The sequence below is a fragment of the Mesoplodon densirostris genome, chromosome 5, assembly GCF_025265405.1.
Source record: "Mesoplodon densirostris isolate mMesDen1 chromosome 5, mMesDen1 primary haplotype, whole genome shotgun sequence".
Classification (NCBI taxonomy): Eukaryota; Metazoa; Chordata; class Mammalia; order Artiodactyla; family Ziphiidae; genus Mesoplodon; species Mesoplodon densirostris.
In genome coordinates this window covers 56,151,840-56,179,486 of record NC_082665.1, presented here as the reverse complement: position 1 = coordinate 56,179,486, position 27,647 = coordinate 56,151,840, and the positions used below count along the sequence as shown (strand labels likewise).

The 27,647-nt window shown below is 35.8% G+C and overlaps 1 protein-coding gene across 6 annotated transcripts in view; it reads right to left on the bottom strand.

The window, feature by feature from the left end:
• The window catches only part of DZIP3 (DAZ interacting zinc finger protein 3), a 121,663-nt gene that overhangs the window by 91,645 nt on the left and 2,371 nt on the right, over positions 1-27,647 (bottom strand). For all 6 annotated transcript variants that reach the window (XR_009532570.1, XR_009532568.1, XR_009532569.1 and 3 more), the window contains exons 2-5: positions 16,849-16,950; positions 13,143-13,212; positions 9,581-9,736; positions 3,023-3,139 (exon numbers count right to left, since the gene is read on the bottom strand). Coding sequence is in view for 3 of the 6 variants with exons in the window: in XM_060098763.1 (XP_059954746.1) it covers positions 3,023-3,139; positions 9,581-9,736; positions 13,143-13,212; positions 16,849-16,880 (375 nt within the window). In the remaining 3 variants the exon portion in view is untranslated. The remainder of the gene's footprint in view (positions 1-3,022; positions 3,140-9,580; positions 9,737-13,142; positions 13,213-16,848; positions 16,951-27,647) is intronic.

Genomic DNA, 27,647 nt, shown 5'->3' with positions numbered 1-27,647 from the left:
GAATAGATTAGGGGTTAGGGAGAGTGAGGAGGGTAAACGGTGCATGTGACTATAAAGGGGTAGCATAAGAGATTTTCATGGTGATGAAATAGTTCTTTTATCCTGATTCCAGTAGTGGTTACAAACATATACACTTGCAATAAAATGGGACAGAACTATACACACCTGTGCATAAAAAATTTATCACAGCTGACCTGAGAATGCTATCCTTAGAAAGGTCTGCTTGCAAGGCTGACCCTCGGCTGGTATCTGTAAATCTGGATTTCAAGAGTGTTCCCACTGTTCTCTGACAGGGGTGTCTCACTGTTCCTAGACTGTTTGTGCCAACTATGTGATTTATGCTGAACACCAGGAAGTTTCTTCTGGGGATTTTTGATACATGTTAGGCAGAGGGTGCCTACATGACCAACGCCCAATAAAAATCTTGAGCACTGATTCTCTAATGGACTTCCCTGGGCAGAAATATAACTAAGTAACTAAGTAACTAAGTAACTAACTAACAACACACACACACACACACACACACACACACACACACACACACACACACACACCTACCTGCATTTTTGTTGCGAAGGAGGGAAGGAAGGAATGTACTCTGTGTAACCCCTCACGGAAGGGAGAAAACATAGGGAAGCCTGAAGATGGATTCCTCTAGACTCTGCCTACGTTATGTTTTGACCATTATAGTCTGGGTGTGTATCTTTACTATATAATTGCAATAAATCTCAGCATGAGTACAACTATATACTGAGTTCCATGAGTCCTTCTGAACATGGGGGTTGGAGACCCCTGACACAATACCCACTGTACCAATGTCAACTTCCTGGTTTTGATAATATATTGTTATGTAGATATAACTATTGAGGGAAACTGCCTGAAGGGTACACCAGGACCTCTCTGTACTTTTGTATTGTACAAAGTTGTATTTTTGCAGCCTCTCTGCATCTAAAATTATCTCAAAATAAAAAGTTAAATGTCTATGGAGAAAAATATTGTTCATTCTTTTCATAAGCTCTATACTGACTAAAAGTATAATGGCTAACAGTATATATTTATAACTGGCTGGGGTTAGGAGTTTAGCTTCAAACTAATTTCAGTGGAAATACACATGTATGTTTGTTATCAATGGGCCAAGTGAGTTTATAAACAAACTCCCCTGTAACATCTAATTGGTTTCCATCTTAAACTCCCTATCTCTGCAGAGGCTCTGAAGCCAACACTACATGGGTTTGTATCTTGACTCCACTACTTACTACTAGATGAATTAAGCAAGTTAGTTAACCTCCGTGCCCTAGTTTCTAATCTGTAAAATGGGAATAATGAGATGGGTTGCTTGTGAAGACTAAATAAGCTAATCCTTACAAAGTGCTTAGAACAGTGTCTGCTTTATAGCAAACACTAATAGGTGTGAACTATTATTTTGTAACTTCTAAAAAACTAGCTTCATTTAAACTACAAGGAAGTCCTTGTCTCATATAATTCACAAAAAGAGCATTTGAGAACAAGATAAGATGCAGAATTGTGGTAATGCTATCATTAGATGTAGAATGTAAAGAATTTAAAGACGCAAATGGTACATTTCTAACCTAAAGGCCCTGCCCTTTCCTTCCTACCTTCCCCCAATTAACAGAGAGTATCCCAGGTACTGGAACTAAATGGATAGAGATGTTACTGGCAGCTGTCCCCCACCCCCACCCTACTGCCACTTCCTAAAAGGTTGCCTCGCCTCTCCTCGGTGGCCTTGAGGAACAGAGAGAGACATTTGGATATAGCAGTAGGCTGCTCTGATTGTGACAATTCTGATTCTGCTCACAAGTGCCAACAACAGAGGAAACTTTTCCATTCTTAGTGTAAGACTCATCTTTGAAGTAATGCCTAAGTAGAGAAAGCTAAGCAATCAGCATCTGTTAATGCTGAGTTTATAGTGATTTATTTCACTGCTTAGCAACCTGGTGACTGGGAGAAATAGCAGGTCTGCAGCATCCCAGAAGTTCTTAGGATTACATGTTGATGCAAACTACTTTTCTTTGTTCCCTCTTTTAACTCCATCTAGAATTCCTTTAGGGTGGTACATATACCTCTTAGAACCTGTCCTGAGAATCCTAAAAAAGGATGATTTTTCCATCTCTTTGTATACTATTATAATATGGGATGTGGTGTCTTAGGCTACTTTGTTTGATGCCAGGGTAATCCATTCTTGAAGACAACTCTAATCCATCTTCTACATGTGTGCAAAACTTAGCTTATTTTACTGATCCAGATTATTCAAAGGACTGATTTTTCCTTTTATGTCCTTACTATTGGTTCTTATTTTTGATGCAATGTTTACTTTTCCTCAGATTTTTCTCTATTTCTGAAGTATCATTTGACCTTGAACATATAAGTATGTCTTGTCAATTTTATCTCACATGATTACTCAATAATAGATGACAGAAGTTCCAATTTTTACAAATACAGAAATATCAGTAGAATTACATATAGAATGGATAAACAAGGTCCTACTGTATAGCACAAAGAACCATATTCAATATCCTGAGATAAACCGTAATGGAAAAGAATATAAAAAAGAACGTATATATATGTATAACTGAATCACTTTGCTGTACAGCAGAAATTAACACAAAATTATAAATCAACTATACTTCAATTAAAAAAACAGAAATATCAGTAAAAAGAGGAGCTGATTATCAATTAGGAGGAAAGGAAGGAGTAGTTTTTAAAGTTCATGACTCTCCATTTCTAATTGGGAAAGCCCATTTTTACTAGTTCAAGTTTCTCTATTTAAGATGAACAATGTTATGGTAGGAAAGGAAACTAGAATCGGCTCATTAAAGAGAAGCAGTCATGAGAAAGTACAAGACATGTGAAAGAAATCAATCTATGTATACCTTTCTCTAGAGGTAAATGAGGAAAATACAAATTGGCCTACACCTTAAAATAAGCATACACTGACTGCTCTCTCATTGAAAAAATGTTGTCCAAGTCCATTATTTCAAACATGCAAAAAGAAAACACTTACAGTATAATTAGTAGCTTGAATGTTCCTAAGTGCTGCTTCCAGTTGTGTTATTAAGAAACGTAAAGTCAAAGCAGGAACAATTTCCTCCCCATTTTGGCTGTTGGCTGCAACTTCTCTCTGTGGAAAATAATTTGGTTGAAAATTTCCTTAAGTTAGAGCAAATATCAACATTTATTTTTATTATACAAATAACACATGCTCATTGTAGAAAATTTGGAGAATAAAGATGATTTTTTAAAAAAATCCACATGACCTAGATAAAATTGTTCTCATATTTGTTTGTTTTTAAGTAGTTCGACAAATCATCTTTGTAACTACTTCCTCAAGATACTAAAAAGCATTCCTATGCCTGCTGAAGGGTTGGCAGTGTCCACTCCTACTTCAGAGGAAAGTCATAATCCCACTTCATTCTCATAGCTTCTATTCTCTAACATGGCTAAAAATCTTCATTCCAGCCCTGAATCTCTGGTAAATAGGAATGCTGGCTTTAAAAATATCAACACCAAGGCAAACCATCTTATGCTGTCATCTAATTGGAACCAAGCTAATATATGATTTATTATGTACCATAGTTTATTTACATAGATGAAATGAAAGGAATTAACTATGTCTTATCTTTGTGTCCATTCCCCAATGCCTTGTACCCACAAATGCTTGGCTTAAATTACGTTAGTTGTTTAATGATGTATTATCTATGTGGGAAATTTAATCTACACTTTCTTAACTTGGTTTCCAGTATACAATACTTCCCTGTTTTTCTCCTAGCCTAACTAGATATTTTACTTCAGTCTCCATAACACTCTATTTAATGAACCTCTTCTCTATCAACACACATTCCCTAAAGTAATCCACTGTCATCTTTTTAAATAGCGTCTGCACACTGACAGTTTTCCAAATTTATATTTCGAGCTCAGAACTATCACCTGAATTCCACTCATGTATCCAACCATATACTCAACAATATCTCTTGAATTTGGATAGGTATATAAAATATAACACTGAAGTGTTTGCCAAACAGTTTAGGTAGTTAACTTTGCCAAATAGTTTAGGTAGTTTCAGAGCAATATTCTCAACGAGAACTAAAAAAGCTGGATAAAATATTAAAAAAACACGTTTTTTTGTTTGGAAAGCTACCAAGGCACTGAAAATCTCTGGGGCCAACATGCAATAGAGGAGGAAGGCCCAGAGATAGCAGACTGACTTTTGGAGCCACTTATCTCCTTAAGGCAATTGCTGTATTCAGTTATGGCTGAGAGGCTGAAATGCTAGACAGAGCTTTCCACAAAGCTGCAGAGCTAGAGGGAAAATTGGAGTGTATGACCTATCAAGGAAGAGGGGCCCTGGTAAACACCTTATTCTTTTGGTTGGAACCCTAAAGAAATTTACCCTTAGAGTCAAAGTGTCTGTTTTGGTTCCAGTTGGAAGCAGACCCTAACACAAGGATTTGAATGCAAGTAGTTTATTTGAGAGGTGCAAAGAACAATGGTAGTGGAGTGGAGAAGGGTATCAGGGAAGAGAAAGCAGGCTTTAAACTAAAAGGTGTGTTATTAAGCTAGTTACGCACAGTGGATGACTAGGGTTAAAACAACAGAAAAATTCAAGCCTCAGTATTATCCAACTTAAGGGGAGAGAGAACTGGGATATTTATATAATAACTCCCAAGGTTTATTGACTGAGTGCTTTCTGAGGTAAGGGGGGAGTATTAATTCCTTGGGATCTCTAAACTGCCATGAGAATTACAGCCTTCTGCAGTTCCAGAAAAAAAAAAAAAAAAAAAAGAAAGAAAGAAAGGCCTGAAGCATAGAGATGTAGATACTGAAAACTGGAAACTGTCCAGAGTATACTGAAATGATAGAGTTCAAGGGGTCAAGGGGTATGGGCAGGGCACTGACAGTATCTGCAACAAAGGGTAAACCACAAATAGACTCTTCTTCACAGAACAGAAGTAAAGCTTGGAGTCATCTCAGTCCCTAGTTGAATTAAGTGATCTGCAAGAAAAGCACAAATAAGCAAAAGATTCTGCCCTGTTTTCCTAGTTCTTCTCAAAAGAAGGTTGCTCTAAACCAACCCAGGCAGCCACTGCAAGTAGCAGAATTCTGTATTATCCTTTAGATGACTATGGAATTTTAAAATAATTTTATTGAGTTATAATTAACATATTATATTTCAAGGTGTACAACATAGTGATTTGACATTTTTCTTATGACATCATCATGAAATGATCACTGCAATAAGACCAGTTAACATCCATCATTATATGAACTTTTTATAGTATTACTGACTATGTTCCCTAGGTATATATTATATCCGCTTGACTTATTTATCTTATAGCTGTAGGTTTGCACCTCTTAATCCCCTTCAGACAAAATAGATAACTATGGAATTTGTACTGATGTTTTTACATTCATTCATGATTTTGGTTCTTTTTGCCTTCTTTTTTTTTGAACATTCTTACCAGGCATTTATCAATTTTCTTGGTCTTTTCAAAAAATCTAGTTTTGGTTTAACTGACCTTTTCTAGTTTGTTTTATTCTATTTCATTAGTTTTAGCTATCTTTATTCTTTTTTGACTCTGTTTTTAATTTGCTGTTCTTTCCCTAGCCTCTTGAATTTTATGTTTAGATGACTGATATTCAACCTTGCTTCTTTTTCTACTATATACATTTCAAGCTATAAATAATCCTTGCAGCACAGCTTTTATCTAATAACACAAATTCTGATATATGTTTTTCATTCAGTTCCAAAATTTATCTAATGTCCAGTGTGCTTTCTTCTTTGATCGCTGGTTTAACTAGATTAGACGTATATATATTAACTTAGGAACAATGGTTTTCTAGTTTATCTATCTGTAACTAATTTCTAAATTAATTGTACAGTTGTTTGAGAACATGCTCTGCATGTTCTGATGTTTTGAAATTTGATGAGATTTGCTTAGTATACGGTCAATTTTTGTAAATGTTATATGCATTTAAAAAGAATATAGGGCTTCCCTGGTGGCGCAGTGGTTGAGAATCTGCCTGCCAATGGAGGGGACACAGGTTCGAGCCCTGGTCTGGGAAGATCCCACATGCCACGGAGCAACTAGGCCCGTGAGCCACAACTACTGAGCCTGCGCATCTGGAGCTTGTGCTCCACAACAAGAGAGGCCGCGACAGTGACAGGCCCGTGCACTGCGATGAAGAGTGGCCCCCGCTCACCGCAACTAGAGAAAGCCCACGCATAGAAATGAAGACCCAACTCAGCCAAAATAAATAAATAAATAAAAATTTAAAAGAATATACATTTTGTCACTGTTACACATATATAAGTCAATTACATCAAGTTTGCTACAGCCTTACTAATTTTGTGTTCATGTTCTATTACTTATTAAGAAAGCTATGTTAAAATCTTCCACTGGGGGGCTTCCCTGGTGGCACAGTGGTTGAGAGTCCGCCTGCTGATGCAGGGCACACGGGTTTGTGCCCCGGTCCGGGAAGATCCCACATGCCGCAGAGCGGCTAGGCCCGTGAGCCATGGCCACTGAGCCTGCGCTTCAGGAGCCTGTGCTCTGCAATGGGAGAGGCCACAACGGTGAGAGGCCCGGGTACCGCAAAAAAAAAAAAAAAAAAAAAAATCTTCCACTGGGATTGCTGATTGGTCCACTTCCCCTTTAGTATTACCAACTTTTGTTATTACACATAACATTTCTGAATGTATTTGGGTCTACTACTGGAATTTCTCTTGTATTTTCTACACTTGTCTGTAGAGTCAAGAGCAAGTAACACAATCTTTTAATTATTAGAGCTTCACAGTAAGTTTTTTTTCAATTTATTTATTTAATTTATTTATTTTGGGCTGCATTGGGTCTTCCTTGCTGCACATGGGCTTTCTCTAGTTGTGGTGAGCGGGGGCTACTCTTTGTTGCACTTCATGGGCTTCTCATTGCGGTGGCTTCTCGTGTTGAGGAGCATGGGCTCTAGGCATGCACGCTTCAGTAGTTGCAGCAAACGGGCTCAGTAGTCATGGCTCATGGGCTCTAGAGCACAGGCTCAGTAGTTGTGGCGCACGGGCTTAGTTGCTCCGTGGCATGTGGGATCTTCCAGAACCAGGGCTCAAACCCGTGTCCCCTGCATTGGCAGGTGAATTCTTAACCACTGCTCCACCAGGGAAGTCCCCATAGTAAGTTTTAATACCAAAGTGGGCAAATTCCCAGCCCTTCTCTCCCACACTTCTCTTTCGTAATTTTCCTGGCTGTTGTTCCCTTAATTTACCTTTAGAACTAGCTTTTAGTAACAAAAACAAAAACAAAAACAACAAAAAAAACCCTTTTGTTATTTTTATTGGAATTATATGATATTTGTAAATTTTAATTTCAGGAAAATTGACTTCTCTATCACATTGTGTCTTCCTACATGTATTGCTTCCCATTCAGGTCTTCGTATCTTACCTTTAATAGAGTTTTAGAAATTTTTATTTATTGTTTTAATATAAAGTATTGATTTCTAAACTTAGTGTAAAAAAATCAGTGTGTGGGGGTACCTGCTAAAATGCAGATTCCCAGACCTCTCCCCAGAGATTTTGATTCTTTAGGACTAGTATGGGGGTCAGATAGGCTCACATAAGTGGCTTAGGAAAAACTGTGAGAAACACTAGTTTATATCTTGTATATTTCTTAAGTGTTTTCCTGGGTATTTTATCTTTTCTGTTACTATTAAAAATATTTTTCTTTCATTTTTACCTTCTAACTGGTATTGTTTATATATATAAAGGCTACTGATTTCTATTTCCTATTGTGGTTTCTGGGTGATTTCCAAAAGATAAGAGGGAAATAGTGGCATTATTCCATCAATTTCAAACCAGAATTCATACTTGTGGTAAATTACCTCACTTAAGATTATAGCTGTATATAAAGTCTTTGGATATTTTTAGAGTTGTCTAAATTTTTAATCATAATAGTATTAATTTGTTTCATGGAAATAATTAATGATATATTCTTTCACAGAAAAGGTAAATGTGGCCTTTTCAGGACACCTATGGTGTCTGTCTCGGCCCCCCAATTAATTGTCACAAAGAAGAGAAGATCATTTTCTTTATCTTTGGGAAATTCCATTAATTTACAAACTGATACCCATCTTGTGTTGAAAGTTTCACAACTTATTATCTAGAAAGACTATTTCTAAGATGCAAATTGACAATATATTCTCTAAAATATTTATCTCATTTAAAAATCCAGGTCTTATTATTTTTCTTTATATTTTACATTTTTGAAAAATCTGTCAGTACTTTACAAATTAGGAAAACTGAAAGCAGTTTCCTCTCCCAGAGTGGCATGTTGTGAGTTATTAGAATTAGAATAAACACTAGACCTTATAGTCAACAGCTTATAAGCTACTAACCCACATTCTTATCATTATCCTTGAAAGGCTAGCATCAGCTTTATTTAATTAATAAAAGTCTAGAGTCAAAGCTGAAACCAAAGCCCTTCACAAGATATAAGATGGAGATGTCAAGACCTTAGTGGCACTGTTATGGTAAAGAAAGAAAGGAAAGAAAGGAAAAAAGGAAGAAAGGACGGAAGGAAGGAAGGAAGGAAAAGTAAGGAAGGAAGGAAGGGAGGGAGGGAGGGAAAAAAGAAAGAAAGAGAGAAAGAAAGAATGAAAGAAAGAAAAGGAAAGAAAAGAAAAGAAAAGAGTCATTGTAAAATAATAGGGAATACATATATAATAAGAAATACATACATTGATCTGTCCCCAGTTCCTGCCAATATTTGGTCTTTGACTCTGGTTCCAGACACAGAGCTCCTAAAACCCTTGGAATTTCCTGGATGATAGGAGAGTCTTTTGTTCTAATGAGGTGACTCTCAGTGGGCTTCTGGATGGAGGCTTGGTCACCAGAAAGACCAAGCCATGATTAGAAGCTTGGAAATTTCAGCACCATACCCTAAAGAGGGAAGAGAGGCTGGAAACTGAATTAATAATTAATCATGCCTACATGATGAAATCTCCATAAAGATTCTAAAAGTATGGGCTTTGGAAAACTTCCAGTTTGCACATGCACATGCCAGGAGAGTGGTGTACCGCAACTCCAAAAGAAGAGAAGCTCCTGCACTTGAGACATTCCCTTGCCCTATGTATATCTTCCTGTGATTGTTCAGCTGTACCCTTTATCAATCATATCATTTATCATGTAATAAACGGGTCAACGTGTTTCCCTGAGTTCCATGAGCTGTTCTGGCACATTACTGCACTCATGAGGGGTCATGGGAACCCCAATGTATAGCCAGTCAGTCAGAAGTACTGGGGCAACCTAGGACTGGTGATTGGCATCCGAAGTGGGAGCAGTCTTGGAATGGGCCCTTAACTTGTGGAATCAGATGCTAACTCCAGGTAGACAGTGTCAGAATTGAATTGATTTGTAGGACACCCAGGTAACGTTGGAGAATTCACTGTTGTGGGACTAAACCCACACATCTAGTGTCAGAAGTGCTGTGAATATAGCAGTAGTGTGAGAGTAAAGGAACACAGTGTATCATATACACAGACCTACACTTCTGCCCCAAATATCAAAGTATGATCTTACCTGCATAGTTTGGAAGGAAAAATCTTCTTGTAAGAACTTCTTGATGTGAGGAACCACACCTTTTGGTAGAGTATTAATTGCACTCAATAACTTCTTCACTTCTAATAACAGGTTAACAGGGACAAGATCAGTAGGTATGTTCTTTTCCTGTTTGTCCTAGAAGACATTATTAAAAATTTACACAATTATACATGTTCTAATTTACTCTAATATTAAAACCAGCTAAAGTATTTTTTTTAAAGTTCCTTTACATGCTATATGTAGATCACTCTGACAGACTACAATAAGAATAAGACATTCTCTCTGCTCTCAAGGAACTTACAACATAGCTGAAAGTTTAGGACTAAAACTCAAGAAGCTTTAATCTAAGGAAGGCCATCATAAATGAATTTAAAAGTTATAAACAAAGCATAGATTCTAAGATGGGAATAATTATGTCTTTTTTTTATGGTGGTGGGATGGAAAACATGAATGATTTTAGGCTTAAATATGAGTTAAGCCTTAAAAAATGGTTGCCCTTGAGAAGAACAAAACATGTACTGAATTGGTCCATTTAAGGCATAAAAAAATGCTAAGTTTAAAATATTAAATAGATTATTCTACAAAATAATATGAAAACTATATCCAACAGTGCTTTTTACGTTATGTGACTAATGCTTCAGCTACTAAACACGGCAATTTGAAAATGAATAGTTATAATACTTTAAATTATAAATAAATTAGTATAATATAATGATTCTACGTATAATCTCAATTCAATCAGAGCCGAATAAATAGTAATAATCTTGGGACTTCAGGAACTGATCCTACAGACTTAATAAAGCTGTAGTTAATGGTTAACTGATAGCTATATAGTCAAGTCTTGCTGGATTTTCTATTAACGTTAATTGTGAGGAACGAATGGGCAATAGAAATGAGTAACGATCCTGGAACAGATGGATGATGGCCTTCCTTCAAACCTTAACAAGATACCACAGTCCTTATACCCTGCTGAAACTTTGGGAATATGAATATGTAGCCACTGACCTCTGTATATGAGAACAGACAGGTTATTACTGCAGAGGCCATGTAGAGTCACTGAAAACGCAAAATAGTCACTGGTGTGTGGTAACTGTCACTTCCTGGTTTCTAACAGACCTGGAACTACCCAGGAAAGTAACTAGGAACCAATAAGGTCCACAGCAGGACTACTACTCTTCCTCTTCCTCCTCCTCTCCCCTTCTGGTTTTGAGTCTTAAATTGAGATTCCTTCATTCCCAACAACACCCAACAAACACATCTTACATTTTATGGTACTTCATTATATTTACATCCAAAAATGTAGGAAATGTTAACAGTTTGCTAAATCTCAGTAAAGAGTATATAAGTGTTCAATGTACTAGTCTTGCAACTTTTCTGTAGGTTTTAAATTTTTCAAAAAGTAAAAAAAAAAAAGCTTCTAAAAAATAACCAAACAATCCTTTATGAAGAATGACCATTGTCACACTGTTGGTGGGAATGTAAATTGATACAGCCACTATGGAGAACAGTATGGAGTTTCCTTAGAAAACTAAAAATAGAACTACCATACAACCCAGCAATCCCACTACTGGGCATATACCCTGAGAAAACCATAATTCAAAAAGAGTCATGTACCAAAATGTTCATTGTAGCTCTATTTACAATAGCCAGGACATGGAAACAACCTAAGTGTCCATCAACAGATGAATGGATAAAGAAGATGTGGCACATATATACAATGCAATATTACTCAGCCATAAAAATAAATGAAACTGAGTTATTTGTAGTGAGGTGGATGGACCTAGAGACTATCATACAGAGTGAAGTAAGTCAGAAAGAGAAAAATAAATACCATATGCTAACACATATATATGGAATCTAAAAGAAAAAAAAAAAAGGTTCTGAAGGCCCTAGGGGCAGGACAGGTATAAAGATACAGGCATAGATAATGGACTTGAGGACACCGGGAGGGGGAAGGGTAAGCTGTGGCAAAGTGAGAGAGTGACATGGACACATATACACTACCAAATGTAAAACAGATAGCTAGTGGGAAGCAGTTGCATAGCACAGGGAGATCAGCTCGGTGCTTTCTGACCACCTAGAGGGCTGGGATAGGGAAGATGGGAGGGAGACACAAGAGGGAGGGGATATGGGGATATATGTATACGTATAGCTGATTCACTTTGTTATAAAGCAGAAACTAACACACCATAGTAAAGTAATTATACTCCAATAAAGATGTTTAAAAAAAAAAAGAATGACCATTGTCAATAGTGCATATATTTCAAACTAAAGGTCAATTCTGTAATCAAAAGTCATTGCAGAATCATCCAACACTAATTACCAAATTGATACACAAGTAAGATTATGGCATGAATAAAATTTTTTCAACAGGAACTACTATAAGCTTCATGTTTGTTAAATAATCTTATTATAAATACAATTTTAATTTTTAAGTTAGTTGTCAAAATATTTGATGCTCAATCCATTTTTGCAAAATAGATTTAGCATCTAAGCCAAATTCAGGTTAAAGTTTCCACCTCCTTTCCCTCTGTATTCCGAAATCTGTATCTAGAAATGGCTTTTCTGGATCCAATCCCCCTGGTCCAAGTGTACATATTGAACATATTGTATTTCATCTGCAAAATTTTTTACAGTGATAACCTCATGCAGGTGAATACTAAGGTTATTTTACGTTTATATTTTTCTCCTCCTAAGTTACTGGATAAACTTTATTAACAAATGGACATCAATCATTACATAAAACTATGTGGAAAGTAAAAATTACACTAACAAGAACCTAACAAATACCTCTCATCCATCCTTCACTAAACATAAATACATGTGATATTCACAAACATGTGTCTGTATTTTTTTTTTTTTTTTCAGTACGCGGGCCTCTCACTGTTGCGGCCTCTCCCGTTGTGGAACACAGGCTCCGGACGCGCAGGCTCAGCGGCCATGGCTCACAGGCCCAGCCACTCCGCGGCATGTGGGATCTTCCCGGACCGGGGCACAAACCCGTGTCCCTTGCATTGGCAGGCGGACTGCCAACCACTGCGCCACCAGGGAAGCCCTCTGTATTTTTTAATCTACCATAAAGTATATTGTCACTGGCAATAAAAGCTTTATATTAGAGTATAATTCAGTTATTCATTTAGAACTGGAGGTTCTGACAGTAAAGATGATAAAAACAGGAGAAGAATTAACTTCAGAAACTACTCAATGAAACGTCTTACTAAATAAAATTCTCTGTGTAGGTTTTATTTCTATGTGTATAGTATTCATTTTGTTTGAATTTTGCTTTTAAAAGACAAATAAGAGATTTCTTACAGTTGATTGTGGGATGTTTCTGGGCAAGTCAATTCAATTATCTACTAATTTTAACTTACAGTTAGGATTGGTGTTTGGAATGATAACTTTGAGACACAAATATCAATTATCAAAGAAAGATTTAGTGATGACCACTAAGGTAGGAAAATTTTTAGCAGATAATTAAATTGATTAGATTTAGCATTCTATTCTCATACAGCATTAGTTAACTGACTACATTGTCTCTTACCAGTTGATCAGTTGATTTTTCTACCTTATTCTTGGTTTCCTCCTTAGCCTGCTCCTCCACAGGAAGATCCCTATTTTAAATGAAAAAGCATTATATTCAGAGCATCTCCTTACAAAGAACACAATTAAATTGTAATAGTAAAGAATCTGACATGTGAATTTTTGCCTGAAAGTTTCAGAAGTATAAACAATATGTACCAAAGACTGGTAATAGTGGTAGATGCCATATCTCTTTAGGAGCTCAAGTTAAAGAAAAGAAATTATGCCATGTCCTTACTGGACACTGGCAGAGAGAATACAAAGCTGATGTAAAAAATTTTTCATCTTTAACAAACACACAATAGACCAAAATAATGGGAGGAATAACTTTATAGCACTGTTTCTCAATGTAAAGAAAAAAAAGGTTGATGTTTTGATTTGTGTGTGTACATCTGTGTGTGTGTGTGTGTTTATGAAAATAATTGAGGTCTGGAAAGGATCTATCTTACAAAGATCTTTTTTTTTTTTTCAGTTTCCTGGCATTGCAATTGTCCAGTTTTTCAAAATGGCTTTTTAAATTGAGGCAGAATATCATAGTTAGAAATTATTAACTATTTTTATAAAAAGGAATAACGACAAGTTTTGCTTTTGACATGGTCTTAAAATGTGAATATGTGCAGTATTATTTACTGAATTGAAAAATTTATTTATAAAATTGCTTTTGCCTATATACAGCACCATGACAAAGGATTCATAATATAAGAACCATAACATAGGGTCATATATGATTTATATAATTTTCTTAATCCTATACACTAGCAGAGATAAAACTGAGGTGAGAAACTTATGTCAATTGATTGACTTATTCAGAACTGTACTTTGTAGATATTATCCTATTTTACTTCATATTTATGTACTCATTTGACAGAAAATCATTTATCATTTACTATGTGAAGATTGTGTCAGGGGAAACTGAGACAGATAAACAATACAGTATTGTCCACACAGTGAAAGTTTCAACAAAAGATGATTTATACACACAAACAATATTTCACAGTATGAGTCTCAGTGCTCTTTAAAATGTCATGGTAAAGAGAAACCTGTTAACTGTTTTTTCCTACACTTCTAAGCCCCACTCCAAAAAGGAACACAAGGAACTGTGTTATCAAGGAATGAAAAATACTGCAGCAGTATTCTGAAGCCTCTCCATGTTTAAGAGTACAAAAGGTACTCAAAATGGATACTCTACTTGCTAACTCCATTTCATGATAATTCACTCCTTAACCCAGTAGTTCTCAGTCCCAGATGCATATTAAAATCACCTGTGAAGCTTTGGCAACATCCAGATGTCCAAACTCTACTTCAGAGCTTCTTAATCAAACGTGTGGAACATGAGCTTCTATATTTTCCATAGGTTCCATAACAAATTTTGATATGAAAACTTAACTCATCTGTACTGCCTCCCCAACACTGAAATTGCTCTAGTAAAAGTTGCTAATGAAATCGTATTTGCTACTACAATAGCTTTGTCTTAGCTCTTCATTCTACCTAGCTTTTCTGCATTACTTAACATTATCCATCATATACTCCACCCCTCCTTGAAAACCTCCACATCCTTTGCTGCTATTGGTTCTTCTCCTAGCCCCTCCAGCTGTCCACTTCTCAGTTTGTACCACTGGCTATCTCTCTTCCTTTCATTCACCTTATTCATCTATTATTTTAATAATATTTAATATAGAACTGCTTACATTAACACTATCAAACCATGCTCCCCATGTATTAGAACAGGAAGGTACATCAGTGGTCATATATGGCAGCTACTTTATTCTGTAGACGGGTAAATTAATGTCCAGAGAGGTCATACACTAGAAAGAAGCAAAGCTAAAACTAAGTGCAAGGCTAGTATTTTTCTTTTGCTATTCTGCTACATTTACCACCTGTGTACTTTCTTCGTCTGCTGGGAGAAGCTGAAATTTTGGTATAACAATATACCTGGAATATTGAATATATATAGTATACAGTAATGTTCCATTTTTAGCCCTCTTTTTTCTTAGTACATTTTCTACTTAAATCAATCCTATTTATGCCCATGAGTAAACACTCCCAGATAGGATTCAGGTCCTTCTTATTGAACTACCTTACCTTCAAGTCTCTAGCCCAATATCTGACATAAAGTAGGCACTCAAATAGTTATTGAATGAATAAATATAAAAACAAATAAATGAGCAAACTTCCATGAACTCAAATAGCACCCCATTCTAATGATTCACAAATCTATTTTTGCAGACTTAATCATTCTTTGATGCTACAGCTACACGTTTCCTTCCACCTACTCGACAATCTCCATAAGAATATCTTAGTGACAACTCAGTCTGGCTCATGTCCAAAGCTGAACTCATTATCTGTGCTCTCTTACTTTCTCAACACACATTAAACCTGTCTCCTTTTGTGATCTTCATATTAGCTAATGTTACATATTTCCTTCCGGTCATTAGAAATTTTCAAACCAACTCTACTACTCTTTTGCCCCTTTTTCTCATATTTAAGTAGTCAAAGAATTCTGTTGATTCTAGTTCTATAAACCCTTCCTCTCTTACTATTTACTATTCCTATCATACAAGCCTTCATTAACTACTTCCTGAGCTATTACAATTGTCATATCTTGTCATCCTTCCCACTATCAACAGAGGTAGTCTTCCTAAAATACAGTGTAAAATTTCATTTCTCTTCTTCAAATGTCAATGGCTCTGCACAAAATAAAGCTAAACTCCTTACCAGGAGTCAAAATCCTCCCCAAGAATTTATCTTAAATACTTTTTCTTGCTGTTTCCTCAGCCAAATGACCTCCCATCTGCTCTGTTTCTACACCCATCAAAAGCCACCTTTATCCTTTTAAGTTCAGTTCAAATGTCACCTTGTGGAAACCCACTGAACCCCACTCAATAATTATTGTTCCTTTCTATATATAGCCACAGTATTTCTACTATAACGCTTATGCATGCATTTTGCCTAAAGATAAAATAACTTTTTATATATCTTCCTACTATATTATAATTCTCTCTCAGTACATACATTTTGTCTTAGTCTTTATTCCCTAAGTACCATGGAGGTAAGTAAATACTTGTAAAACAACACATTGCTTATTATATGAGACGGTGAAAGGTGGCAAGGAGATCTCCAATACTAACCTGCTCTTTAGTATTATATGGGAGAGGTACAAGCAGGCTGAACTTTCCCTAATTTGAGGGGACAGATTGACATTTAGCCTAGGCCCAGCTGAACCACTCAGTAGAGTCTTCTGTGTTGCGCTTAGGTTACCTTCTATAAAATGGGAATAATAATAGTACCCACCTCACTGAGTTGTTATGAAGTTTATATAAGTTAATGTTTGTAAACGCATTTAAAACAATGCCTGGCAAAAGGTAAGTCTATGTAAGTGCTTGTTAAATGATAAATAAAACATTACTTTGTTGAGAATGGCCCAGGTGTAGCAAACTATGGTACATCTTTCAATTCTTAGCTATTTAGCCAGGGTGTGGTCCTTAGAGAAATTTTCTAAAATTAGATTTTACCCAGTTTACATCTCCCACTAATCAAAATTGCTAAATTGTCTTGAAACATAAGGGTATCTCATTCACACTAGCTTCCCAAAGTTATGTGAAAAAGACAAATGTTATGTCTTCAAAATGCAACAACTGCAGTTGGTTTTTTGCCAACCCATCCCTTACCTCACAAAAAATTCTTCTGGTAGAGAATCCATGCTGCACAATATTCTCTTGCAAGTCTTATTCCAAAGCTTGCAGACTGACTTTTACGACTGCTGTTTAAAGCTGTAAGGAAAGTAATACTTTTAGTGGGAAGGTAGAAGGATTTCATTCTTTCTTCCCACTATCTAAATAGTACATAATCATTACAGAAAATTTTGAAACTGCTATAAAACAAAAATCACAGTTTCATCATCCAAACATATATCACTGCCTATATTTTAATATGCTTAATTTTTTCCAAGCATAGGTATATCTTACCAATTTGTAATCATATTGAATAGGGAATACTCTACATTACCTTTTTCACCACTGAACACTATATCAAAAGCATCTTTCATGTTATTTTATACTCCTAGTAAACATTCTCAATGGCTACATAACAATTGGTTGACTGGGGTTTCCTTGCCCATTTCCTTACAGTTGGACATTAAGATTGTTTCCCATTTTTTTCATTATAAATTAGTATTGTGATAAACTCCACTGCCTATGAAGGCTTTTCTATATTTATGATTAATTCCTTACAGTAAATTATCAGGAAATAGAATTCCTAGGTCAAAAGACACAAATATTTTAGGCCTCTAGGTGCATATTGCTAAATGGCTTCCCAAATGGTTTGTAATAATGTATTTCCCAGAGGCATAAGAAGTTTCTCTTTAACATAATCTTGATAGCACTCATTGTTTTCTTTTAGTCTAAAAATAACATTTAGCTACTTTTCCCCAAAATCGTATGATTCTCTCTCCATTAATGAGAGATGGGGATGTAAAGAACTCTTGCATATTTTCTAGTTCAGATATCAATGGATGTTGTGGATATTTCCTGAAGGAAAAAAAATACTGAGGCAAAATAAACGAAAACAAAGAGGAATAGTGTATTATTAGCATATCCATTTATTTATATTGCTCTCTATTTAACTACCCTAAGACCAATTCTTCTAAAATTAGTTCCATTTGATCTCTTTTGCTGAGAGTTCAAGCCTCCAAACTCCATTGCCCTCTGTTAGGCTGACTTCCCTTTCTGATCCCACTGTACATAAGCCCAGGAAGTGTTAGAGTGAAAGCAGGTAAAACTATTGCTTGGTGCTATGGGACAAAGAAAGAAATGATGAGGAAAAAAGAAAAGAAAGTGGCAGCAATAGCATAAATAAAACAGACCTAGAGTGTCTTGCTGCCAAGCACAAGACTGGATAAAGTTTCTCATTTGTTGCCTCTAGACTGCTTATTTCAGTAACTGGGTAGCCAGTTTCTCTAACAGCATATTAATATACACCCATAAATTAGATTGATAGAGCTTTTGGAGACCCATTACTAAAAGGCAATTCAGCAGAGGTAATTCTTAAATCAAGAAAATATATTCCACAAGATCACTTGTAAGTCACCTGTTAAGAATTCAGATTGTAGTTACTCAAAGGAACATTGTTTTAAATGAGGCCGAGTCTCCCAAAAAGTCAGAAAAAGCCAACAACACATAGAGGGGAAGAAAGAACTGTAGGACCTGAACCATCCTAAGCCTTGAGGGTTGAGAATCCTATCATTAACAAACTTATGGAGAGGGGACAACTCAGTTTCTGGTGTAAGGGCTAAAAGAAGTCCTGAGGGGATCATCTGAAAAACAAGTATTCCTAATCATGATACCAGCTATTTTCTGTGTTTGACTCACATCAGCTCTCAGTTACACAGAAAGGCTGGAGAAACAAGGGTAATTCTCCAACAATTCAATGTTAGCTGATACTTCTTAATCAAAACACAAGTGCAAAGATTCACACACACAAACTCACACTAAATTCCCTCATTTAAAATGGAGCTAACACCTCTTAGTTTCTTGCCCATCCCTAATAAAACACTTCTTGCTGTATGAATATAATTCACCTATTCAGAATCTAGTTCTGTACATTATTTTGTACTTTTAGTCTTATTTTAAAAACTCAGTATACAAAGTCATATGCCTATTAAAATTTGCATTCTCTATCCAAATACGGTTGAAATATACAACCTAGAGCCCATAATGAAGCAGAGAGAGGTTGGACAAACCTTGTTATCCTTTCACACTAAATCAGATCTGCTTCATTTCTTTAATAAAGCTGTATAGAAAAGGACATGGCTTTGAGAATTGTAGGATTGTGATCAAACTTTTTCTTTTATGGTTTCCTTAACCTCCCTGGTTATTTTAATAAAAAGTAACAGGCATTATTTCATAGCCAGAGCATTCAAACGTGTGCCTTTTCCAGAAGAAACAATCCTCTCATTTTCAGAATTTAAAAGCTCAGACATGGCTAATTCCCCTTCTAATAAGCTCTCCTTCAGTTAGTAGCTGTTTGCACAGATCACAGTGAGGCTGAAGAGAAAGGAGGAAAATCCTCTGGCAACAAGGCAGAGAGGATGGAAGGCCTCTGCTAAGCTATTCAGTGTTCAGCTTGAAAAAGAAAAAGATATAAAATTAATTAATCAATAAATCAGAAGCTATTTGGATACTGAATTAAGAGTTAAGAAAGGCTAATGGCTTTCTTTTTCAGCCTGCTTTAAAATACAACCTGATGTGAATCTCTGTGATGAAAGGTTTTCCAGAGGAGGATCATCAATCCCATCATTTCCCAGAAGCTGAGCTAATATGTGTGGCAAGCCCTACAGGCAACAGCGGCAGCAGTAGCACTTTACAGCCTCTGCTGGGAACGAAGGTGTAAGTGCCTATAGCAACAGAAAGGAAGTAGCCAGCCTGAAACGTTACCACTGTACTTCTGAAATAATCCGAAGCCCTTACCATTCTAGAAGAGGCTGAAGGAAACCTGTAAAATCAGTGTTAACATGGGAGAAATGGTGAATCCAGTTGCCCCTGGTGTATTCATTTCAATAGACTTTCCCCGTCAGCAGGAAACGTAACATTTACTCTGCCTTCCTGGAATTGAGAAACAGCTCTTCCGCAGGAACTATTCAGGTTCTGGCTGGTTGATCATAGGGCAAGTTAAAGTTCAGTGTCAATTTACGGCACACCTTTATCCACCAACCAAAATGATTTTATCTGCAGGCTGTTTTACTGGTTGAAAAATAAGGTATTGCCATCCATTTCTTGAAACAGTAAAATACCTTTCTTACTGCTCCCTCTATCTGAACTTCCAGTTACTACTTTTCCTCTTACCTACTGAAATTATAACAAGTTTTTAAATTGTAAAGGCTTTTCTTTCACTACTTTTAAAGCTGTGCAAATTCACATCAAAGTAGGCACAGCTCGTCTATAATTTTTCAATCATTCATTTAAACATTTACATTGTAGCACTCCTGTCACCTCCCTAAACTGTATGTTATATAAGTACATTGCCTTTAAATCCACTCAAATGATCGTCTTAAGTCACCTGACCAAGTTAGAGGCTCTAATTGGCCAAAAAGGTTACATTTCAATGTGTGGGTGATGTTCCATGGTCCCATGAATTTGCTACCCTTGTCAGCTCTGGCACTTACAGATCACACAATGCCAGGTGGGAAAAGTGAAAAATACCAGTGTAAAAAACAGTAAAAATAAAGTTTGCTTTTCTCAATGCTACTAGCTTGAAAACAAAATAATATACTTGGTATTTTTCGGGACAGGAGTCCAATTATTGAGAACTTTCCTTATGCCAACTAAATCAGGGTTTCTTGGCACTACTGACATTTGGGCTGGATAAATCTTGGTTACGCGAAGTTATCCTATGCATTTTTAGGATGTTTAGCAACATCCCTAGCTATCCAGTATATGTCAGTAGCAACTATCTCCCATCTCTCAGCCCCACTGTGACAACCAAAAATGTCTCCAAACGCTGCCAAATGTCCTCTAGGGGACAAAATTCCCCACAGTTGAGAACTACCTAACTAAATGAATGAGTTAAAATGAAAGGTTAATTAAATGAACATATAACAGATTGTTTTCAGCAATAAAAATAGGACCATCCTGTTATTAGGTATCATGTATTATATAAACACAACAAATCATTTGTCTACAAGAAAGAAAAATGACAAAGTATCTCATTTAGTTTCCATCAATGTCAAAAAGTAAGTTGAGAGGATGCATAGAATTGGTAGTTAAGAGCACAGAGACATTGGAGCCAGTCTGCAAGGGTATGTAAGTCAGCTTCAACACATACTAGCTATGCATACTAGCTTGTGTGGAATTAACATCTCAGTTTCCTCATCTGAAAAATGTAGAGATAAAGATGATCCATGCTTCACAGGGTTGTTGTGAAGAGTACATGTTTAAAACATGTAATTGAACAGTACCTGGCACATAGTAAGGACTATGTAAGTGTTCCTATCATCATCTTCATTTAATTTTGTTTAAATTTGTGGCGGAATTAGTTCACTTTTCTTACAATTCTCTACCTTAGAGAAAAGCTATTGTATGAAAAGGAATGGTAATAATGAGACTTTAAGAATTGGGACAGAAAATTTTTTCAAATATATCCCATATGGTATAAATGGCAGTTTAGTTTGCATATGTTCGGCACTTTGCATTTTCCACATCAGCACATATTCATCTGCCATATTCTTTAAACTGCATAATATGCCGTTGTTAAAAATTTATCATTTTACCAGACCACTATTGATAAATACATCGTGTCCAGTTTGTGTTTGTTTGTGGGTTTGCTTTTTTTTGCTATGATAAACAATGCTGCAATAAACAATCTTGAACATGCAACTTGGTAAAATTTTAAAAGCTATTTTAAAAGCTGAATTTACTATTTCAGCACTGAATTAAATGTACTCCAAAAGTTCATGGGTCTGTTAATAAAGCACACCCTGATAATGCTACTTATCACTTCTGCTAGATTTTACCAAAAGAATTCCAAAACACTCCTTAAAGTTGAGATGTGAGATGTTTTAGCCACATATGAGAAGTACAGTAACCAGTTCAAGGCTGAAAAAACTATGAAGAGGACATTTTCTAGGAATAACTCAAGACATTTTGATGGGAGTTCCTTAAAACCAAACTTTTAACCATTACTGATCTGACTATATCAGCTAGCCAAGCAGCAACAGCCATTCTCGGTGGCTTTGAAAGAAGTAAAGCAGGTGTTCTATGGCTCTAGCACTCTCAAAGTCTATTTCTCACGTTAGATAGATGCAGGTAAACAAGAAGGGCTAGGGCCATCAGGTTAAACTCAAAGAATAACATGTTGAGGTTGTACCATTAGTTTATCAGCTGTGTGAAGAATAGGTGAAATATACTGATTATTTCATTCTCTAATTTTCCATTAATTTCTTCCATTTTGTATTTGTTTAGGTTCTTGGCAAGGCCTCAAAATGAACATACCTAGGCAAGGGAGGCCAAAACACTATTTTCCCACAAGGAAAAAATACACAGTTTGCTTAAGTAGACTCCAGGACTGAGAGACAATGGTTGGAAAATCTTTGCAAAAGTTATCAGAAACCAAACATATTTTCTGCCCCAAAATATCAGGGTACTCACTGTCCATCTCAGCTCTTGTCATTTAGCAAAGATCATTGTTAGCATTATCTGGGAGTTTACACCAGGAAGCAAGAAACTTGCAATGCATACCCAATGCCCCATATTTATAAATCTGCCAATATAGGGAACATCCTTGCCAAAATTAGCATCTTGTCTGAAGCAGGTATATGATTCTCTTCAGATCTATTCAGTCACTATTCCTGGACTTACAAAAGCAAACCTACAGAATATATACATTAATTTGTTACAAATATATGGAATGTATTGTACCTACAAAAATACACACAGGTTAGAATTCACCTGAAAAAAAATCCAAATATTAAACTACCCATCAGTTTCACATTAATTACAGATAGCACTGCCAAAACCATGCTGTTCAAAAATGTAGCCTGGACTGTTAGAAGGACCATGTTACCCCTAAGCAAATTCTCCAAAAGTGGAATATTTTCAGCAATTTAAAAGTATTATGTTGTCATAACAGTTGTTAGACAATAATGAAAAAAAAGAAACAAGACAGAATGTAAAGATATGACACGTGGAGATGATAATCAAGAATGGAATGGAGAATACAATATGTACTTGACTCTCCCACCAACAATGACCCTACCCAAATCCAACTTGATTCTCTGTCAAGGTTAAAGATTTTGGAGAAGTCCCCAATTTTTTGGATCACATACTTCTAAAGGAGTAAATTCTGAAGATATGTGAATACACTGAAAATATATGAATAGCAATTCATTTATGCTAGTCATGCTATTGTAGGTACTACTATAATATAAAATAAAAAAGAATGAGATTAAAATAAGCAAAAAGGGGCTTCCCTGGTGGCACAGTGGTTGAGAGTCCGCCTGCCGATGCAGGGGACACGGGTTCGTGCTCCGGTCCGGGAAGATCCCACATGCTGCAGAGCGGCTGGGCCCGTGAGCCATGGCCGCTGAGCCTGCGCGTCTGGAGCCTGTGCTCCGCAATGGGAGAGGCCACAACAGTGAGAGGCCCGCATACCGCAAAAATAAATAAATAAATAATAAGCAAAAAGAAAACTTCTAATATTTGTTCCCACACCCTAATAGTCAGTTTCACATATCTCAGGTGTGCATATTCTACTTTGGACAGCCCTGTCTCGGAAAATGACTTCACATTTTAATTCAGGAAACAGATATATACCCATTTCATGAACTTGATAATATCTATTTCCTAAAAGACTAGAAATTTTTAAATGAGATGTGCAAAGGGCCCTGCTCTGCACAAAAGAGGCTTTCAACAAATACTAGTTATAATTAAAAATGATTACCATACCTAACCTTAAAATAAAAGTATGTCATTTTCATCGTTACTTATCTGAAAAATGAGATTCAGAAACAATGGATAGTACCTTTTTTTTTTTTAGGAAAACTTCTGATTTGGGGATATGAAATTAGATGTGAAAATGCGGGATAAAACATTTACCCAAATTATCCAAACCTTGTATTCTTAATCTAGAGTTGAAGTCTGTGAAATGTACTTAAAAAAATCAGGGCTTCCCTGGTGGTGCAGTGGTTGAGAGTCCGCCTGCCGATGCAGGGGACACGGGTTCGTGCCCCGGTCCGGGAGGATCCCACATGCCACGGAGTGGCTAGGCCCATGAGCCATGGCCGCTGAGCCTGCGCGTCCAGAGCCCGTGCTCCGCAACGGGAGAGGCCACGACAATGAGAGGCCCGCGTACCGCAAAAAAAAAAAAAAAAAATCAGGAACTGTCTGAAAAGTAAGAAAGTTAATTTCATGGTTTGGCAAATTAGCTTAATCATAATACTTGATAGTTGGGAGAGAAAACAGGAAGAAGAATAATTACAAAGGGAGAATAATTTTGGTTTATTTAGGTTTTCTGGCTTTGTGATGAAGGTTAACATTTCTGAAAATTAAGAGTTGACATTAACTGTACTGACTGTTTCCTAGCTCTGTGTAAAGGGTAAAATCAATTTAATATTAGTACATATTTGAATTGTTTTAACCATAGTGGGGACACAGTATCCAAATGACCCCATGCCTAGACCTCTGCCAATTTTCTACCACTGATTTCTTTGCCTTGAATCTTTGGAACCTGGGCCAATGGAATTTCCGTTCTGCTGTTTATGCCTATTGAATAAGCTCTTAGTTTTAGATTTGGCCCCATGCCCTCACTAGCATGGAATTCCCAGAGTCAGGAAAATTTTTTTTCTTTTTCTAAATCTCTTGCTACATCCCCAGTGCCTAGTACCTGGCGCACTTTAAGCATGCAATATTAATTTAAAGAATGAAGCCACCCATCCTTCTGCATAGTTCAAGGTCTCTGAAGGCAGAAGTAAAGAGTGAACCTGTATGTAGATTAAGACTTCCTTCTTTGTCGACCTAGAGTCTTCTTTTAGAAGTCAAAAGCAGCCCAGATGCTGCAGCTAAGATGGATCGCTATAGACAACCATGGGGTCAAGATACGTCGCCTGTCCTCTGGCAACTACTTCTGTTTTTTGTTGGTTCTTCACATCTCTCCAACCTCTAAATACTTAAGTACTTTGGGGTTCAGTCTTTTCTATCCTACTCACCCTATAACATTTAGTCTCCAGGCTTTAAATTTTTATATCTGGCCTTGACCTCTCCCTTAACTACAAATAATATATTCAACAGCCCAATGAATAGCTCCCAGATGTCTAGTAGACACCTTGTCATAACTGAAATTGAGCTCAAGATATCTCCCCTACCCCACAGAACAGCTAAAGCAGAGCTACCCAGCCAAGTCATGCCTTGATCAGACTAACTGCACTCAACCCACAGACCAAGAAATAAATGTTCATGGTTTTAACCACTGAGTTTTGAGATGATTTGTTATGCAGCAAATACTGATCAATACTCCACCCTAACTAAAATTGCAATTCTCCATCCTGACTCTGATATTTCCTATCCCCCTTCCCTGTTTTTTCCTATACTGCACTTATTACTAATGTTAATATATTTTACTTATGTCTCTTTTTTTTTTTTTTGCTATATCTCCCATTAAAATAAAAGCTCTACTTGGGTAGACATTTTTTGTCTATTTGATTCACTGCTGTACCCCCAGAACCTAGAAATGTACATGCCACTCAAGCTAGCATTAAATATATAGTGGGTAAATGAATTAACAATCAGCTCTGGGTTCACACCTCTGATACAATTCCCTTAGTACAATATTCAGTATTCTACAAACTCTGCACATTCATCAAAAATACAGTTCATGACACATACAGTTCATGATACATACAGTTCATGAATCATACAGTATGATTCATCTAATATGACTTAAACCCCGGTCATGAGACATTAAAAAATTCCATTTTACTATTCAGCATTGAAGATATGCTCTTTTTAAGTTTTTCCAGAAGAAATAAAGGAGCTTCCCAGCCCTTGAGTTGTAAGCTCCTAAGCAAATTTTGCTTAACTCCCTTAAATGTGTTTCCTGAACTATAAATTAGGAAAAATACCTACATCAAATACAAAGAACAGACAGGAATAAAAATGTACAAAGAAGAGGGATTTCATGCCACTCCTTGATGAAGGAATTGCATACTTAATATTTTGCCTTAAAAAAATATTATGTGTTCCTACAGCATTCTATTTCTCTTGAAAAGCACTTATTCTGGTTTGCTACTTTCCCAACAGACTCTAAGATCTTTGAAAAATAACTAGCATTCAGTGAATATTTGATAAATGAATGAATATTAGCATTTAAAAAATATTTACCAGAATGATTAAAATAATTAAACATTTTTTAACTACAAAATGCGGATACTCACTTTAGCTACTGTCTTTTTAAATTTTTCTGGCATGAATAATCTTTAATAAAAATATAGTATGGAAATATACTAAGTCTTCAACTTCTAAAAAATTATAAAAAGAATAAAAGAAAAATATATTTATATGGATGAAAAATTTAAAGATAAAAGTAAAATTAGTGATTCTGAAGAAAAAAAAATTTAATAAAACCAAAGTTGCTTCTTCAAAACTGAATAAAACAGACAAACCCCTGGAAAGCCCCACTAAGAAAACAGATAACATTATAATGAAAATGGAAATTCAAATCTACAAAGAAGAGATTAAGAGAATTATTGTATACTGATGGAACTTTACATCAATAAATTTTCAAATTTAGAGAAATAGTTGGTATGCTAAAAATTTTTATTTCCAAAGCTAACACAAGAAAAGATAGAAAAAATTATCAGATCAATAACCATATTACAAAGTCAAATATTTTCTAAAGATCTACCACTAAATAAGCTATCAAGCTTGATTTTATAGGCCAGTTGTACATAATCTACAAGGATCAAATGATTCTATTTGATTCTCATTATTCTACAGCATAGAAAAAAAGATGGAAAATTTCCAATTCATTTTTCATAAGTAACATACAATCCAAATTCCAAAAGAGAGAATAAAGAAAAATTATTTTAAATTCTCCCAAACATAAATATAAAATCCTGAATAAAATATCTGCAGCATAGCAAATATAAGGTTTGCTACTACTTCTTGTGTGACCTTGGGCAAATTACTTCACCTCGCTCTCAGTTTTTTCCATCTGTAAAATGAAGATCATAATAGTACCTAAAGCATGACATTATAAAGATTAAACAGTTAAGTTCTTAGAACAGTGCTTGGCACATGGCAAATGCTCAATATGTGTTAGCTATTATTATCCTAAAAATAAAATCAATATAATCCACTTCATTATTATTTTAAAGGGAAAAATAAGATCAACATTTAATAATTTTTTTAGCAGACATTTCGGCAAATCTTTAAGTGAAACTGGTATAAAAGGCAATCGCCAAAACATTTTAAAGAATAGTTATCTCACAACAATAGTATAAATTATACTAAGTGTTAAAATACTGGTCATTCCCATTCAATTAAGTAATAAGACTACAATGTTCAATATCATTATGATTATTCCATACTTTAAAGATTACACTAATGAAATAAAGTATGACAACAAATATTGGAAGGGATGAAATTATTATTTGCAGATGATATATAGCTAGAAAATCTAAGAGAGGAAGCAAAACTGAATCAATAAGGAATGTTAGTCAGTAGGCTGGATAAAAGACATACCCAAAATCAGTTTCTCTTTTAACAGTAGCAATAACAAATAAAAAATTTATAGGAGAAAAAGAGAACCCACTCACAGTAACAAAAATTACATAGTACTCAGGAATAAATTTAATGAGAATGGTACAAGACTATATAAGCTATATTAAATTCCATTGAACATAAAATACAACCTGAATACTTAATATTGACTACCTCAGCAGTTTCTATATCTTCTCTATCACCCAATCTAGAAACTTGGA